Source organism: Melopsittacus undulatus, chromosome 23 (genome assembly GCF_012275295.1).
Source record: "Melopsittacus undulatus isolate bMelUnd1 chromosome 23, bMelUnd1.mat.Z, whole genome shotgun sequence".
NCBI classification, from domain to species: domain Eukaryota; kingdom Metazoa; phylum Chordata; class Aves; order Psittaciformes; family Psittaculidae; genus Melopsittacus; species Melopsittacus undulatus.
In genome coordinates, this window is record NC_047549.1 from 1279835 (window position 1) to 1299559 (window position 19725).

The window sequence follows — 19725 nt, forward strand, 5'->3', positions numbered from 1 at the left end:
AGAATGAAACTGGTTTTAGGCCACTTTGGGCTGGTTTGAACTGGAAGAGGAGCTAGAAGCGGTCATTTAACCAAAATAGGCTTTTTTAGCATGGAAATGGGGCTGCTCCCTGCTCAGCACGGGGGGGGGGGGCACTGGGAGCACTGGGAGCACTGGGAGCACTGGGAACTGGGATGGGTCTGCCAGGAAGAGCAGGAAATGGGTGGGATGTGCTGGGAAACCACTGGAAATGGGTCCTTTTGGGATGCATCTGCCCATAGGAGAGAGCAGAACCCCTTTTTGGGGCTCAAACCCCACTTTTTGGGTCTCAACCTCCCATTTTTGGGTCTCAAGCGCCTATTTTGGGTTCCAATTCCCCCTTTTTGGGTCTCAGGACCCCAATCCCCCCATTGCGTGCTGAGGCCGGGGCAGTTCATTGCATGGAGCTGCAGGGATGGGCCCCACATCCAGGTCCCTTTGCCCCCTTCCATGGCCTCATTCCCAAGCTTAATCCCAGCACCTTGACCCCGATGCCTGCCCGGACATTGGGTCCCTTCCAGGAAAGATCGATCCCAATCCCATGGCCTCATCCCGGCCTCTTCCCATGGGATCTGATCCCTGTTTATTGTCCCTCCAGGGCAGGAGGAGGCACAAGTTAACATGGGGACAGTGGTGGGGCCATGGGGTGAGGTGGGATGGGTGAATCCATCCATGGTCAGCAGTATTCCGAGTAATCCTCTTCCACGTAGTTGGATGGGAACCACCCGACCTGGGAAAGAGGGAGATGGTGGGAGAAGGGGGGAGAAGATGGGAAGAGGATGGGAGAGGGTTGGGAGGAGGTGGGAAGAGGTTGGGAGAGGGTTGGGAGGAGGTGGGAAGAGGTTGGGAGGATGGGGATGAGGATGGAGGTGGGAGATGGAGGTGGGAGGATGAGGATGGAGGTGGGAGGATGGGGATGGAGGTGGGAGGATGGGGATGGAGGTGGGAGGATGAGGATGGAGGTGGGAGGATGGGGATGGAGGTGGGAGGATGAGGATGAGGATGGAGGTGGGAGGATGAGGATGGAGGATGAGGATGAGGATGAGGATGGAGGTGGGAGGAGGAGGATGGAGGTGGGAGGATGAGGATGGAGGTGGGAGGAGGAGGATGGAGGTGGGAGGATGAGGATGAGGATGGAGGTGGGAGGAGGAGGATGAGGATGGAGGTGGGAGGATGAGGATGAGGATAGAGGTGGGAGATGGAGGTGGGAGGATGGGGATGGAGGTGGGAGGATGAGGATGAGGATGGAGGTGGGAGGATGAGGATGAGGATGGAGGTGGGAGGATGAGGATGAGGATGAGGATGGAGGTGGGAGGATGCTGTTGGGGGCTGTAGGATGCAGTTGGGGGCTGGAGGGTGCCATGGGGCCGCTGTGGGGCTGCTGTGGGGCAGCCATGGGGCTGCTGTGGGGCCGCTGTGGGGCTGCTGTGGGGCTGCTGTGGGGCAGCCATGGGGCCGCTGTGGGGCTGCTGTGGGGCAGCCATGGGGCTGCTGTGGGGCAGCTGTGGGGCTGCTGTGGGGCAGCCATGGGGCTGCTGTGGGGCTGCTGTGGGGCTGCTGTGGGGCTGCTGTGGGGCTGCTGTGGGGCCGCTGTGGGGCTGCTATGGGGCTGCTGTGGGGCAGCTGTGGGGCTGCTGTGGGGCAGCTGTGGGGCTGCTGTGGGGCTGCTGTGGGGCAGCTGTGGGGCTGCTGTGGGGCTGCTGTGGGGCTGCTGTGGGGCTGCTGTGGGGCAGCTGTGGGGCTGCTGTGGGGCTGCTGTGGGGCAGCCATGGGGCTGCTGTGGGGCTGCTATGGGGCTGCTGTGGGGCTGCTGTGGGGCAGCCATGGGGCTGCTGTGGGGCTGCTATGGGGCTGCTGTGGGGCTGCTATGGGGCCACTGTGGGGCCGGGGCCGTACCCGTCCATAGACCTCCCCTTTCCACCATCCCGGGTGCCCCCTCTTGCTCAGCACCCGCACGATGTCCCCTTCCCGCAGCGTCAGCTCCGTCCGGTCCCGCGCGCTGAAGGCATAGCGAGCCCTGGCTGAGCCGAAGCTGCGCACGGGCCCTGGGCACGGACACAGGGATATGGACATGGATACAGGGATATGGACACATGGATATGGACACAGGGACATGGAGATGGACACATGGACATGGATATGGATGTGCTCCCCCAGCTCATCCCCTCCATGTCCAAGTCCTCTCCAGCTGGTCCATTCATGCCCCCATTCCCACCATCCCCACCTCCATCCCACCACTTCCATCCCACATCTATCCCACATCCATCCCCATCACCTCCATCCCGTCCCCTCCATCCGTCACCTCCATCGCATCCCCCCCATCCCATCCCATCACCTCCATCCCATCACCTCCATCCCATCACATCGATCCCATCCCCCCATCACATCCCCCCCATCCCATCCCATCACCTCCATCCCATCCCATCACCTCCATCCCATCCCCCCCATCCCTACCTCCTGCCTGGGCTCCATCCCTGCTCCCAGCCTCCTTGAATGGCAGCACCAGAGCCGTGTCCAAGGCCTTGAAGGCTTCCTTGAGGGAGCAGCTCTGGTAGAACCCAACCAGCTCCTATGGGCAGCACAGTCCAACGTGGGCACCCCCAAACCCAACCCATGGGGGGCACTTGGGGGGCACTTGGGGGGCACTTGGGGGGCACTTGGGGGGCACTTGGGGGGCACTTGGGGGGCACTTGGGGGTCCCGGCTCTCACCACCAGCCCCTTGAACACCTTCTTCTCGGTGACCCAATAGAGCCCTTCGGATGTCATCACCTTGATGTGCTTCACGTCCCCATGGTACCTGCCCATGGGGTGATGGGGTGAGACCAACGGGGGGTGTCCCCCCCCAGAACCATTGTGTGCCCCCCCACCCATCCCAATGGTACCTCCCCATCCACCCCAATGGTGCCCCCCCATCGATCCCAATGGTGCCCCCCCATCGATCCCAATGGTACCCCCACATCCACCCCAATGGTACCCCCACATCCATCCCAATGGTACCCCCACATCCATCCCAATGGTACCCCCCCATCCACCCCAATGGTACCTCCCCATGGATCCCAATGGTACCCCCACATCCATCCCAATGGTACCCCCACATCCATCCCAATGGTACCCCCCCATCCACCCCAATGGTACCTCCCCATGGATCCCAATGGTCCCCCCCATGGATCCCAATGGTCCCCCCCATGGATCCCAGTGGTCCCCCCGATCCCTACTTGATGCTGATGGCGAACTCGGCCGCATCCTTCCCCCGCTGCCGCACCAGGAAGGAGCCATGGGATCGGGATGCAAGGACCTGCTCCGCTTCCCCCCGCTCCATGGGGCCGGCGAACCTGGGACCCATGGATCCATCCTGAGCCCAACTGCCCCATTCCATTGGGATGAGGACAGGGATGGGGAAGGTGGTGGGATACAGAGGGAGCGATGGGAGGAGGATGCGGCTATGGGGGGATGGATGAGGGGTGATCCCAATGGGAATGGGGGACCCAAGGATGGATTTGGGATGATCCCATGGGAATGAGGGGTCCCCAACACCCACCATGGGTACAGGGTCAGATCCGGCAGCGGCACCTGGGGGGGGAAGGAGCAAAGTTGGGGACCAGGGGGGAGAGGGGGGGGCACACCCGTGCCCCATAGATTCCCCCCCCATGCACCCCATTGGGTGCTGGGACCCCCAACTCACGCGGAGGAAGGGACCCACAGCGGCAGAGGGGAACCAGCCCAGGGCACCCGTGGCCAAGTTCCTGCCCTAGAGAGGAGGGAGCTGTGGGGCAAGGGGTCCCTCTGCCCCATAGAGGATGGAAGAGCCCCATAGAGGAGCTCCATCCATCATGGCCATAGTGCTCTGCCCCATAGAGGAGCTCCATCCATCATGGCCATAGTGCTCTGCCCCATAGAGGAGCTCCATCCATCATGGCCATAGCACTCTGCCCCATAGAGGAGCTCCATCCATCATGGCCATAGTGCTCTGCCCCATAGAGGAGCTCCATCCATCATGGCCATAGCACTCTGCCCCATAGAGGAGCTCCATCCATCATGGCCATAGTGCTCTGCCCCATAGAGGAGCTCCATCCATCATGGCCATAGTGCTCTGCCCCATAGAGGAGCTCCATCCATCACGGCCATAGTGCTCTGCCCCATAGAGGAGCTCCATCCATCATGGCCATAGTGCTCTGCCCCATAGAGGAGCTCCATCCATCACGGCCATAGTGCTCTGCCCCATAGAGGAGCTCCATCCATCATGGCCATAGTGCTCTGCCCCATAGAGGAGCTCCATCTATCATGGCCATAGTGCTCTGCCCCATAGAGGAGCTCCATCCATCATGGCCATAGTGCTCTGCCCCATAGAGGAGCTCCATCCATCATGGCCATAGCTCTCTGCCCCATAGACCAGACCCCGGCCCCACATCCATGGGGCTCCGTCCCCACCTGCCACCAGAGCTGCTCTGCCTCGGCCACGGTGACCTCCAGGATGTCCCCAGGGCTGAGGCGCAGACCTGGCCCCATAGCGCCCGGTGGGGGGGGGGACTCCGCTATAGGGCTGGTGGGCTTCGACCTTGGGCAGCCCTGGGGGAGAGCAGCCAGTGTGGGGGGGGGGACAGGGGACATGTGGGGCACAGACCCCCCTCTGCCCCACACCCCCCCTCTGCCCCACACCCCCCCTCTGCCCCACCCCCCCCCCCAGCCCCCCACCCCCCCCCCGCCCCACACCCCCCCCTCTGCCCCACACCCCCCTCTGCCCCACACCCCCCTCTGCCCCACACCCCCCCTCTGCCCCACACCCCCCCTCTGCCCCACACCCCCCCCGCCCCACACCCCCCTCTGCCCCACACCCCCCACTCTGCCCCACACCCCCCTCTGCCCCACACCCCCCCCCGCCCCACACCCCCCCCTCTGCCCCACACCCCCCCCCGCCCCACACCCCCCCCCCCCACACCCCCCCCCCCCCCCACCCCCCCCCCCCCCCCCCCCCCCCCCCACCCCCCCCCACCCCCCCCCCCCCCCCCCCCCCCCACCCCCCCCCCCCCCCCCCCCCCCCCCCCCCCACCCCCCCCCCCCCCCCCCCCCCCACCCCCCCCCCCCCCCCCCCCCCCCCCCCCACCCCCCCCCCCCCCCCCCCCCCCCCCCCCCCCCCCCCCCCCCCCCACCCCCCCCCCCCCCCCCCCCCCCCCCCCCCCCCCCACCCCCCCCCCCCCCCCCCCCCCCCCCCCCCCCCCCCCCCCCCCCCCCCACCCCCCCCCCCCCCCCCCCCCCCCCCCCCCCCCCCCCCCCCCCCCCCCCCCCCCCCCCCCCCCCCCCCCCCCCCCCCCCCACCCCCCCCCCCCCCCCCCCCCCCCCCCCCCCCCCCCCCACCCCCCCCCCCCCCCCCCCCCCCCCCCCCCCCACCCCCCCCCCCCACCCCCCCCCCCCCCCACCCCCCCCCCCCCCCACACCCCCCCCTCTGCCCCACACCCCCCCCGCCCCACACCCCCCCTCTGCCCCACACCCCCCCCTCTGCCCCACACCCCCCTCTGCCCCACACCCCCCTCTGCCCCACACCCCCCATGGCCTCACCAAGGCCTCCTCTCTCCTTCTCAGGGCTCGGCCTCTGGGGCTTGACCTGGGGAGCAAGGAGACCCCAATGAGCCCCTTTGGGGGGGGGGGGGGGATGGACACGGACCCCCCCCCCCCCCCCCAGGGCCTCCCCATTCCCAACGTGGGGAATCTGAGCCCATCCGGAGCCATTGTCCTGGTACCTTCCTGGGGCCGGAGCTGGAATCTGTGGGGCAAAGGGAAGGAGTCAGTGGAGGGGGGGGGGGATCCCATCAGGAATGCTGGGGGGGTGTCCATGATTGCCCAGCCACGTCCCCTCTGTCCCAATCCATGTCTATGCTGGCAGCTTCCATCCCACAATGTCCCGTTCTCCATCCATGATGATCCCAATCTATCCATGATGATCCCAACCCATCCATGATGATCCCAACCCATCCCATGATGATCTCATCCCATCTGTAATGATCCCAACCCATCCATGATGATCCCAACCCATCCATGATGATCCCAATCTATCCATGATGATCCCAACCCATCCATGATGATCCCAACCCATCCATGATGATCCCAATGCATCCATGATGATCCCAATCTATCCATGATGATCCCATCCCATCCATGATGATCCCAACCCATCCGTAATGATCCCAACCCATCCGTAATGATCCCAACCCATCCATGATGATCCCATCCCATCCATGATGATCCCAACCCATCCATGATGATCCCAATGCATCTGTAATGATCCCAACCCATCCATGATGATCCCATCCCATAATACCCCCATTGGCTCTCACCGTTGCTGCCCCGGCCGCAGGTCCCAACGCGCCCCAGACATTCCTTGTGCGCTGGCGCCCGGCAGCGGATGCAGCGGTAGCCCTGGAAGAAGGTGCCCCTGGAGGGGAGCGAGGACAGGGATGGATCCAACATGGAGACAGCATGGAGATAACATGGAGACAACATGGAACCGACATGGAGACAACATGGAGACAACATGGAGACAACATGGAACCGACATGGAGACAACATGGAGACAACATGGAACCAACATGGATCCAACATGGAGACAGCATGGAGACAACATGGAGACAACATGGAACCGACATGGAGACAACATAGAGACAACATGGATTCATCATGGAACCAACATGGATACAGCATGGAGACGGAATGGAGACAACATGGAACCGACATGGAGACAACATGGAGATAACATGGAGACAACATGGAACCGACATGGAGACAACATGGAGATAACATGGAGACAGCATGGAGACAACATGGAGACAACATGGATCCAACATGGAGACAACATGGAGACAACATGGAGACAACATGGATCCAACATGGAGACAACATGGAGACAACATGGAGACAACATGGATCCATCATGGAACCAACATGGAACCAACATGGATCCAACATGGAACCAACATGAATCCACCATGGAACCAGCATGGATCCGTCATGGGGATGTCATGGGATGGGTGTAGGACGCCATGGGACGGGTTGGGGTATTATGGGATGGGTGCAGGACCCCATGGGACGGGTTGGGGTATTATGGGATGGGTGCAGGACCCCATGGGACGGGTTGGGGTATTATGGGATGGGTGCAGGACCCCATGGGACGGGTTGGGGTATTATGGGATGGGTGCAGGACCCCATGGGACGGGTTGGGGTATTATGGGATGGGCTCCCACCTGAGCAGCATCTGGCAGGCCCTGCAGGAAGCAGTGTCCTCGAAGGAGAACATCTGGAACTCGTGTCCATCGGCCAACGCGTGCTCAGGGAAGATGTTGGACCTGGGGGGGGGAGGACCCCATTGACCCCCAGGGACCCCCCGGACCCCAATGGGTGCCCCCCCCCCCCCCCACCCATGGGTGCACCCACAGAGCCATCTCGAACTGCTCCAACCACTTCTTCTTCAGCTCCTGGGTCTTGAAGAAGAGCTCGAAGGCCTGGAGCCCTCCAGCCTCGATGAGCAGGAACGTGTGGGTCCACTGTGGGGACAACGGGGTCGGCAGTGGGGCAGCAGTGGGGTGTCAATGGGGCATCAATGGGGACATCAATGGGGACATCAATGGGGCATCAATGGGGACATCAATGGGGCATCAATGGGGCATCAATGGGGACATCAATGGGGCATCAATGGGGCATCAGTGGGGCATCAATGGGGCATCAATGGGGCATCAATGGGGCATCAGTGGGGACATATATGGGGCATCAATGGGGACATCAGTGGGGACATCAATGGGGCATCAGTGGGGACATCAATGGGGCATCAGTGGGGCATCAATGGGGACATCAATGGGGCATCAATGGGGCATCAGTGGGGACATCAATGGGGCATCAATGGGGCATCAATGGGGCATCAATGGGGACATCAATGGGGCATCAATGGGGCATCAATGGGGACATCAATGGGGCATCAATGGGGACATCAATGGGGACATCAATGGGGCATCAGTGGGGCATCAATGGGGACATCAGTGGGGACATCAATGGGGCATCAGTGGGGCATCAATGGGGACCGTGTCCAGGCTTCCATGTGTCCATGACGGACATGGATAATTGGAACATCAAGGACATAGATGCTGGATTCAACCATGGACACGGATCCTGGGATCCATTGGGATCCATTGGGATCCGCTGGGATCCATTGGGATTCATTGGGGTCCACCGGAATCCATTGGGATCCATTGGGATCCATTGGGATCCATTGGGATCCATTGGGATCCATTGGGATCCATTGGGATCCAGGCACCTTCTTGCTGTCGCGGGCGCCGCTGCCCCCGTCCCGCACTTGGTGGCTCTGTAGGTCCACGACGGCCTTGGCCTCATAGGAATCCCCCCGACGCTTGCAGAGGATGAGAGCCTTGTCCAGGAGGAACCCGTACCTGGGATATGGGATATGGGGTACAGGGGATGGGGGATGGGATATGGAATATGGGATATGGGGTATGGGGTATGGGGTATGGGATATGGGATATGGGGTATGGGATATGGGATATGGGATATGGGGTATGGGATATGGGATATGGAATATGGGATATGGGGTATGGGGTATGGGATATGGGATATGGGGTATGGGATATGGGGTATGGGATATGGGATATGGGGTATGGGATATGGGATATGGAATATGGGATATGGAATATGGGATACGGGGTATGGGGTATGGGATATGGGATATGGGATATGGGGTATGGGGTATGGGATATGGGATATGGGGTATGGGATATGGGATATGGGATATGGGGTATGGGGTATGGGGTATGGGATACGGGGTATGGGGGTTTGGGGTCTCCCTGCCCCATTCCCACCTCTCCACCCTGGATCTCCGCTCTGTGCTCGACACCTTCAGTTCTCCATCGATCTTGGGGCGCCCAAACTGTGCCAGGGACTGTGGCTGGGGGGGGAGGAGTGGTTATGGGGCGGGTGTGGGGTGCTATGGGGCAGGTGTGGGTCCCCATGGGGCAGGTGTGGGGCGCTATGGGGCAGGTGTGGGGCACTATGGGGCAGGTGTGGGGTGCTATGGGGCAGGTGTGGGTCCCCATGGGGCAGGTGTGGGTCCCCATGGGGCAGGTGTGGGGCGCTATGGGGCAGGTGTGGGGCACTATGGGGCAGGTGTGGGGTGCTATGGGGCAGGTGTGGGTCCCCATGGGGCAGGTGTGGGGTGCTATGGGGCAGGTGTGGGGCACTATGGGGCAGGTGTGGGGTGCTATGGGGCAGGTGTGGGTCCCCATGGGGCAGGTGTGGGTCCCCATGGGGCAGGTGTGGGGCGCTATGAGGCAGGTGTGGGGCGCTATGGGGCAGGTGTGGGTCCCCATGGGGTAGGTGTGGGTCCCCATGGGGCAGGTGTGGGGCGCTATGGGGCAGGTGTGGGTCCCCATGGGGTAGGTGTGGGGTGCTATGGGGCAGGTGTGGGTCCCCATGGGGCAGGTGTGGGGCGCTATGGGGCAGGTGTGGGCGCTATGGGGCAGGTGTGGGGCGCTATGGGTCGGGGGCTCGGGGTCCCCACCATGTTCTCCAGGCAGAGCTGGATGCTCGTCAGCTGCTTCAGGGTCTCGTTGTCCCGTTTCACCTCATTCACGCATTGAGCCAGGTCCTGGGGGGCAGCGTCAGGGCCCCCCCAGACCCACAAGTACCCCCAGACCCACAAGTACCCCCCAGACCCACAAGTACCCCCAGACCCACAAGTACCCCCCAGACCCACAAGTACCCCCATACCCACAAGTACCCCCAGACCCACAAGTACCCCCATACCCACAAGTACCCCCAGACCCACAAGTACCCCCCAGACCCACAAGTACTCCCCAGACCCACAAGTACCCCCAGACCCACAAGTACCCCCCAGACCCACAAGTACCCCCAGACCCACAAGTACCCCCAGACCCACAAGTACCCCCCAGACCCACAAGTACCCCCAGACCCACAAGTACTCCCCAGACCCACAAGTACCCCAAAGTCCCCCATAGAACCCCCCCCCCCCCCATTTGTCCCAGTATCCTCCCAGGTCCCCCAAATCCCAATGGGAGCCCCCCAAGACCCATCCAGAACCCCCCCAAATGCCATTGGGTCCCCCCTAGGACCCCTCCAAACCCCCCAAAAGCCCCATAGGACCCCCCCAGACCTCCTCAGGACCCCCCCATCACCCCATAGGACCCCATAGCACCCCATAGGACCCCATAGGACCCCATAGCACCCCATAGACCCACTCTCATGGCATCCAGGCCCAGCCTCAGCCTCTCCCTCTCGCCTGGGTCCGGGCTCAGCTTCACCAGCTCCTATGGGGCAGGGATGAGGGGCAGGAATGGGCCCCCCACCAATCCCAAAGGGATACCAGGGAAAGGCCCTGATGGGAATGGGGCCCCAAGGGACCCATGGATACCCCATAGGGATGGAGCCAAGGGTGCTCCAGGGAACCTTGATGAGCCCCATTACCCCATTACCCCTATTACCCCTATTACCCCCATTGCCCCATTACCCCCATTACCCCATTCCCCCCATTACCCCATTACCCCATTACCCCATACTCCATTATCCCATTACCCCCATTGCCCCCATTACCCCATTACCCCCATTACCCCCATTACCCCCATTACCCCATTGCCCCCATTACCCCATTACCCCGTTACCCCATTACCCCCATTACCCCATTACCCCCATTGCCCCCATTACCCCATTGCCCCCATTACCCCATTACCCCCATTGCCCCCATTACCCCATTGCCCCCATTACCCCCATTACCCCGTTACCCCATTACCCCCATTACCCCATTACCCCCATTGCCCCCATTCCCCCATTCCCCCCATTACCCCCATTGCCCCATTACCCCATTACCCCATTACCCCATTGCCCCCATTACCCCATTGCCCCCATTACCCCATTACCCCCATTGCCCCCATTACCCCATTGCCCCCATTACCCCATTACCCCGTTACCCCATTACCCCCATTACCCCATTACCCCCATTGCCCCCATTACCCCATTGCCCCCATTACCCCATTACCCCATTACCCCCATTACCCCATTGTCCCCATTACCCCATTGTCCCCATTACCCCATTACCCCATTACCCCGTTACCCCATTACCCCCATGCTCACACCTGCAGCAGGAGGTGGTACTTGAGCACTCGCTGCATTGGCACCATCAGCAGATCCCGGAGGGAGAAGCGTCCATTGTTGGCTCTCTGGGAGCACTCCTGGGGGTCACAGGGACATGGGGGCAATGGGGGGTAATGGGGGTAATGGGGTAATGGAGGCAATGGGGGTAATGGGGTAATGGGGGTAATGGGGTAATGGGGGCAATGGGGGTAACAGGGGTAATGGGGTAATGGGGGTAATGGGGTAATGGGGGTAATGGGGCAATGGAGGCAATGGGGGTAATGGGGGTAACGGGGGTAATGGGGGTAATGGGGGTAATGGGGTAATGGGGGCAATGGGGGTAACAGGGGTAATGGGGTAATGGGGGTAATGGGGTAATGGGGGTAATGGGGCAATGGAGGCAATGGGGGTAATGGGGGTAACGGGGGTAATGGGGGTAATGGGGTAATGGGGTAATGGAGGTAATGGGGGTAATGGGGGTAACAGGGGTAATGGGGTAATGGGGGTTGGGGGGTCTGGGGGTTTTGGAGTCTATGGGTACATGGGGGATGTGAGGGATGGGAGGACATGGGGTGTGATGGGAAGCTTCTAGGATGTCTATAGGGTCTACGGGTCTCTATGGGTCTCTATGTTCTCTATCGGTCTTTATGGGTCTCTATAGGTCTCTATGGTCTCTATGGGTCTCTATGGGTCTCTATGGTCTCTATGGGTCTCTATGGGTCTCTATGGTCTCTATGGGTCTCTATGGTCTCTATGGGTCTCTATGGTCTCTATGGGTCTCTATGGGTCTCTATGGGTCTCTATGGGTCTCTATAGGTCTCTATGGTCTCTATGGGTCTCTATGGGTCTCTATGGTCTCTATGGTCTCTATGGGTCTCTATGGGTCTCTATGGGTCTCTATAGGTCTCTATGGTCTCTATGGGTCTCTATAGGTCTCTATGGTCTCTATGGTCTCTATGGGTCTCTATGGGTCTCTATGGTCTCTATGGTCTCTATGGGTCTCTATGGTCTCTATGGGTCTCTATGGTCTCTATGGTCTCTATGGGTCTCTATGGTCTCTATGGTCTCTATGGTCTCTATGGGTCTCTATGGTCTCTATGGGTCTCTATGGGTCTCTATGGGTCTCTATGGTCTCTATGGGTCTCTATGGGTCTCTATGGTCTCTATGGGTCTCTATGGTCTCTATGGTCTCTATGGGTCTCTATGGTCTCTATGGTCTCTATGGTCTCTATGGGTCTCTATGGTCTCTATGGGTCTCTATGGGTCTCTATGGGTCTCTATGGTCTCTATGGGTCTCTATGGTCTCTATGGGTCTCTATGGTCTCTATGGTCTCTATGGTCTCTATGGGTCTCTATGGGTCTCTATGGTCTCTATGGGTCTCTATGGGTCTCTATGGTCTCTATGGTCTCTATGGTCTCTATGGTCTCTATGGGTCCCTATGGGTCTCTATGGGTCTCTATGGGTCTCTATGGGTCTCTATGGTCTCTATGGGTCTCTATGGTCTCTATGGGTCTCTATGGGTCTCTATGGTCTCTATGGTCTCTATGGGTCTCTATGGGTCTCTATGGGTCTCTATGGTCTCTATGGGTCTCTATGGGTCTCTATGGTCTCTATGGGTCTCTATGGGTCCCTATGGGTCTCTATGGGTCTCTATGGTCTCTATGGCCCCTATGGCCCCACCTGCAGCTTCATGCTCAGGTCCGTGCTGCATGAGAGGTGCTCCAGGCGCCGCGTGGCTGCTTCCACTTGGCTGCAGTAACGGCCATAGGGCAGGAACCTGGGGCAGGGACAGGGACCCCATGGAGCCCAATGGGGCCGAACCAGACCCGAATGGACCCGAATGGACCCGAATGGACCCAAAACCCACCTAAATGCACCCCAGAACCTTCCCTGGGTCCCCCATGGCCCCAACTACCCCCCTTGCCCCCCATTACTCCCATTGCCCCCATTACCCCCATCACCCCCATTACCCCCATCACTCCCATTATCCCCATCACCCCATTGCCCCCATTACCCCCATTGCCCCCATCACCCCATTGCCCCCATTACCCCCATCACCCCCATTACCCCCATCACCCCCATTACCCCCATCACCCCCATTATCCCCATCACCCCATCACCCCATTACCCCCATCACCCCCATTATCCCCATCACCCCATTGCCCTCATTACCCCCATCACCCCCATTACCCCCATCACCCCATCACCCCCATTACCCCCATCACCCCCATTACCCCCACACCGCCATTATCCCCATCACCCCATTACCCCCATCACCCCATTACTCCCATTACCCCCATTACCCCCATCACCCCCATTACCCCCATCATCCCCATTGCCCCCATTACCCCCATTGCCCCTCACCTCTCCTTGTAGGCCACGAAGAGGGGCCCCAGCCCTCGGCTCCCCCCGGGCTCCCCAAGTGCCTCCCTCAGATCCCCCAGGAAGAGACGGTGCAGCTGCAGCAGCTCCTGTGGGGCAGGGGGCAATGGGGGGCAATGGGGGTTAAGGGGGTAATGTGGGCAATGGGGCTCAATGGGTTCAATGGGGCTCAATGGTTCTCAATGGGGTCAATGGTTCTCAATGGTTCTCAATGGGGTCAATGGTTCTCAATGGGGTCAATGGTTCTCAATGGGGTCAATGGTTCTCAATGGTTCTCAATGGGGCTCAATGGTTCTCAATGGGGCTCAATGGGGCTCAATGGGGCTCAATGGTTCTCAATGGGGCTCAATGGGTTCAATGGGGCTCAATGGTTCTCAATGGGGCTCAATGGGGCTCAATGGGGCTCAATGGGCTCACCTCGATGTTGATGAAGATGCTCTCCAGGTCCTGGGGCTGCAGGAAGTGCCGCAGGGGCCGCAGGAAGTGCTGGGAGGGGGGCACTGGGATCACTGGGAGCACTGGGGGGAGCAGCCCAGGCCCCGCCTCCTGCAGCTCCACCTCTGCCCCCAGTGCCCTCGACATCCCCATATCCCACACCCCATATCCCATACCCCATATCCCATACCCCACATCCCATACCCCATATCCCCACACCCCATATCCCATACCCCATATCCCCACACCCCATATCCCATACCCCATATCCCATACCCCATATCCCATACCCCATATCCCCACACCCCATATCCCATACCCCATATCCCCACACCCCATATCCCATACCCCATATCCCATACCCCATATCCCATACCCCATATCCCACACCCCATACCCCACATCCCCTATCCCATACCCCATATCCCACACCCCATACCCCATATCCCACACCCCATATCCCATACCCCATATCCCACACCCCACACCCCACACCCCATATCCCATACCCCATATCCCACACCCCATATCCCATACCCCATATCCCATACCCCATATCCCATACCCCATACCCCATACCCCACACCCCATATCCCATACCCCCCATCCCACCCCCCCCTCCTCCCCTGTACCCATCCCACCTTGCAGATGGCCTCGAGGCTCTCCAGGTACCTCTCCTCCGTCATCCTCAGCTCCTGGAGGCAGCAGAGCCTTCGATCCACGCCCCCCTTCTGCACACATGGGGACCCCATTGAACCCAATGGTGATGGGGGGGGTCCCCCCTCGGGTACCCCCCTCGGGTACCCCCCGGTCCCCACCGTGGCAGGGGGGGGCTCCGTTCGCATCAGGTCCTCGTAGACGCCATCGCCGTCGTCGGCCTCGGCCTCCACGCAGTCATAGAGGTCATCATCATCCTCGGCTGCATCGCTGTGGGGCCAGGGCCTCTTAATGCCCCCATTGCCCCATTGCCCCATTGCCCCATTGCCCCCATTGCCCCATTGCCCCATTGCCCCATTGCCCCATTGCCCCCATTGCCCCATTGCCCCCATTGCCCCCCATTGCCCCATTGCCCCCCATTGCCCCCATTGCCCCATTGCCCCATTGCCCCATTGCCCCATTGCCCCCATTGCCCCATTGCCCCATTGCCCCCATTGCCCCATTGCCCCCATTGCCCCCATTGCCCCATTGCCCCATTGCCCCCATTGCCCCATTGCCCCATTGCCCCCCATTGCCCCATTGCCCCCATTGCCCCCATTGCCCCCATTGCCCCCATTGCCCCATTGCCCCCATTGCCCCATTGCCCCATTGCCCCATTGCCCCCATTGCCCCATTGCCCCATTGCCCCATTGCCCCCATTGCCCCCATTGCCCCATTGCCCCCATTGCCCCATTGCCCCATTGCCCCATTGCCCCCATTGCCCCATTGCCCCATTGCCCCCATTGCCCCCATTGCCCCATTGCCCCCATTGCCCCATTGCCCCATTGCCCCATTGCCCCCATTGCCCCACTGCCCCATTGCCCCCATTGCCCCATTGCCCCCATTGCCCCATTGCCCCCATTGCCCCATTGCCCCCCATTGCCCCCATTGCCCCATTGCCCCCATTGCCCCATTGCCCCATTGCCCCCCATTGCCCCCCATTGCCCCCACTCACTCAATGAGGTCGGAGAGGCCTCTGTAGATGTCCTCATCCCCAACACAGTCACCGGTGGGGAAGGGCCTGTGGGGGGGGGGACACATTCTGGGTGATGGATCCATCAGGAACCAAGACCTAGATGATGGATCCATTGGGAACCAGGACCCGGATGATGGATCCATTGGGAATCAGTAACCGGGACAATGGATCCATTGGGAACCAGGACCCGGATGATGGATCCATTGGGAATCAGTAACTGGGACAATGGATCCATTGGGAACCAGGACCCGGATGATGGATCCATTGGGAATCAGTAACCGGGACAATGGATCCATTGGGAACCAGGATCCGGATGATGGATCCATTGGGAACCAAGACCCCGATGATGGATCCATTGGGAACCAGGATCCGGATGATGGATCCATTGGGAATCAGTAACCGGGACAATGGATCCATTGGGAACCAGGATCCGGATGATGGATCCATTGGGAACCAAGACCCCGATGATGGATCCATTGGGAACCAGGACCCGGATGATGGATCCATTGGGAACCAGGATCCGGATGATGGATCCATTGGGAACGTCCCCCTCCAGCTCCTCCCCACTCACGTGAGGCCCTTGCTCTGGGCGATGGGGGTCCAGGAGAGCGTCGAGAGGGTCTCGATGACCTGGGGACATGGAGGGGCCATTGGGGCAGGTGGAGCCCCCCCCACCCGGCTCTGCCCCACACGTGTGGGTCCCACCTTGCCGAAGTTGAGGACGTCGAAGAGGTCGAAGGCTCCGAAGAGACGATGCTTGGGGAGCCCGAACTTGTCCGCGCAGGCAGTGAGGAAGGTGCGGATGTTCCTGAGGCACAGGAACTGCGGCGGCACCGGCGCCGGCGGCACCATCAGCACCACCAACACCATCAGCACCATCAGCTCCATCAGCTCCATCAGCACCATCAACACCATCAGCACCACCAACACCGTCAACACCATCAACACCACCAACACTGTCAGCACCATCAGCACCACCAACACCACCAACACCATCAACACCATCAACACCACCAACACCATCAGCACCATCAGCACCACCAACACCATCAGCACCATCAACACCACCAACACCGTCAGCACCATCAACACCACCAACACCATCAACACCGTCAACACCATCAGCACCATCAACACCACCAACACCATCAGCACCACCAACACCATCAACACCATCAGCTCCATAAACACCATCAGCACCATAAACACCATCAGCACCATCAGCACCACCAACACCATCAACACCATCAGCTCCATAAACACCATCAGCACCACCAACACCGTCAGCACCACCAACACCATCAGCATCACCAACACCATCAACACCATCAGCACCACCAACACCGTCAGCACCATCAGCTCCATAAACACCATCAGCACCATCAGCACCATCAGCACCATCAGCACCACCAACACCATCAGCACCATCAGCACCATCAACACCATCAGCACCACCAACACCACCAACACCGTCAGCACCATCAGCACCATCAGCACCACCAACACCATCAGCACCATCAGCACCATCAACACCATCAGCACCATCAGCACCATCAGCACCATCAGCACCACCAACACCATCAGCACCACCAACACCGTCAACACCGTCAGCACCATCAACACCATCAGCTCCATCACCTCCATCATCATCACCCCATCATCACCATCATCATCTCCACCTCCACTGTCAACAGCATCATCCACTGGTACCACCACCATTACCCCATCTTCTCTACCCATCATCATCATCTTCATCCACCATCAACCCCATTGCCACCATCATCATCACCCCCATTGACTCCAGCATCACCTCCATCATCATCCCTACCATCACCCCCCCCCATCCCCATCACCGTTGTCATCACCCTCACCCACACCAGTGTCACCACCACCTCATACCCCATCCTGGGGCAATTCCCCCCCCCAAATACCCCCCGGGGGCAATTCCTTTGGTCTCACCTGGGACATCTGGGGCCGGGGGCAGATGTCGCGGGGGGGCACAGCCTGGGGCAGGAGGGCATTGAGGAGGTGGCAGAGCAAGACCCCATCCCTCAGGGCCTGGGCCAGGTCCCAAACCTGCCCCATAGAGCTGCTGGCCCTGTGCCCCCCTGGCAGCACCCGCGCAGCCACCAACCACTGCGCACACTGACGCCAGGTCTCCATTGGATGGAGAGGTTATGGGTCCTGGTTGGGGTCAATGGAGATGGATCCTGGTTGGGGTCAGTGGAGATGGATCCTGGTTGGGGGTCAATGGAGATGGATCCTGGTGGATCTCAATGGAGATGGATCCTGGTTGGGGGTCAATGGAGATGGATCCTGGTTGGGGGTCAATGGAGATGGATCCTGGTTGGGGGTCAATGGAGATGGATCCTGGTTGGGGGTCAATGGAGATGGATCCTGGTTGGATGTCAATGGAGATGGGTCCTGGTTGGATGTCAATGGAGATGGATCCTGGTTGGATGTCAATGGAGATGGATCCTGGTGGATCTCAATGGAGATGGATCCTGGTTGGATGTCAATGGAGATGGATCCTGGTTGGATCTCAATGGAGATGGATCCTGGTTGGGGGTCAGTGGAGATGGATCCTGGTTGGGGGTCAGTGGAGATGGATCCTGGTGGATCTCAATGGAGATGGATCCTGGTTGGGGTCAATGGAGATGGGTCCTGGTTGGGGTCAATGGAGATGGATCCTGGTGGATCTCAATGGAGATGGATCCTGGTTGGGGGTCAATGGAGATGGATCCTGGTTGGGGGTCAGTGGAGATGGATCCTGGTTGGGGGTCAATGGAGATGGATCCTGGTGGATCTCAATGGAGATGGATCCTGGTTGGGGTCAATGGAGATGGATCCTGGTGGATCTCAATGGAGATGGATCCTGGTTGGGGTCAATGGAGATGGGTCCTGGTGGATCTCAATGGAGATGGATCCTGGTTGGGGTCAATGGAGATGGGTCCTGGTTGGGGGTCAGTGGAGATGGATCCTGGTTGGGGGTCAATGGAGATGGATCCTGGTTGGGGTCAATGGAGATGGATCCTGGTTGGATGTCAATGAAGATGGGTCCTGGTTGGGGGTCAGTGGAGATGGATCCTGGTGGATCTCAATGGAGATGGATCCTGGTTGGGGGTCAATGGAGATGGATCCTGGTTGGGGTCAATGGAGATGGATCCTGGTTGGGGTCAATGGAGATGGATCCTGGTTGGGGTCAATGGAGATGGATCCTGGTTGGGGTCAATGGAGATGGATCCTGGTTGGGGTCAATGGAGATGGATCCTGGTTGGGGTCAATGGAGATGGATCCTGGTGGATCTCAATGGAGATGGATCCTGGTTGGATGTCAATGGAGATGGATCCTGATGGGACCACGTCTATGGAGGAGCCGCTGGAGACAGGATCCTGCTGGGATCACTTCCGGTGATGGGGATGGGTCCTCAGGAGGCTCCTACAGCATTGGGGGGGGATCCTCCCCCTCCAACCCCCCCGTTGGTTCCTTCCCACCTCCCGGAGCCGTCCTTGTCCCTATGGGGTCTGTGGGGCAGAGCTGTGGGGCCCTGCGGAAGCTGTGGGTCCTGCGCCTGCGCCCCGCGGGGGCCAATGGGAACCCGGATGCTGGCTCCTTCCTGCTGGGGGGGGCTGGGGACCACAGCCCATGGGGTGCCCATGGGGGGCAGGGGGGGGTGGGAAGGGCCCCCCCATTGGGAGCCATGGGACCAGCATCTGGGTCCATGAGGGATGGAGGCACCGGAGGCCTCTTGGGGGTCTTGTTGGGGGACCCCCAGGGTCCTGGTGCAGGGAGGACCCCAAATACTCGTTTCCTTCCCCCCATTGCCCCATTGCCCCCATTGCTCCCCATTACCCCATTAACCTTATTGACTACCATTGCCCGCATTACCTCTATTACCCCCCATTGCCCTCATTACCCCCATTCTCCCCCATTACCCCCATTGCCCCCCACTGCTCCCCATTACTTCCCTTCCCCTTCATTTACCCCATTACCCCCTTACCCCATTCCCCCCATTCCCCCCCCCCCCCCCCCGCTGCCCCATCCCCCCCATTGCCCCTCCCCCCATGTCGCAACCCA

General features: G+C 60.3%; 1 protein-coding gene across 1 annotated transcript; it reads right to left on the bottom strand.

Annotated features, from left to right (window-relative positions):
- Positions 1-548: 548 nt before the first annotated feature.
- VAV1 (vav guanine nucleotide exchange factor 1) lies at positions 549-17909 on the bottom strand. The gene is given in 28 exon segments (XM_034071947.1): positions 549-748; positions 1915-2063; positions 2473-2587; positions 2729-2816; positions 3235-3351; positions 3558-3589; positions 3702-3767; positions 4448-4543; positions 4545-4585; positions 5573-5618; positions 5755-5777; positions 6349-6446; positions 7252-7353; positions 7442-7551; positions 8316-8448; positions 8875-8960; positions 9573-9659; positions 10270-10338; positions 11161-11256; positions 12840-12936; positions 13524-13630; positions 13959-14027; positions 14618-14707; positions 14795-14903; positions 15628-15693; positions 16220-16278; positions 16354-16470; positions 17608-17909. Coding segments are annotated over 28 exon segments (2526 nt in total). The 5' UTR covers positions 17812-17909; the 3' UTR covers positions 549-694.
- Positions 17910-19725: the final 1816 nt, after the last annotated feature.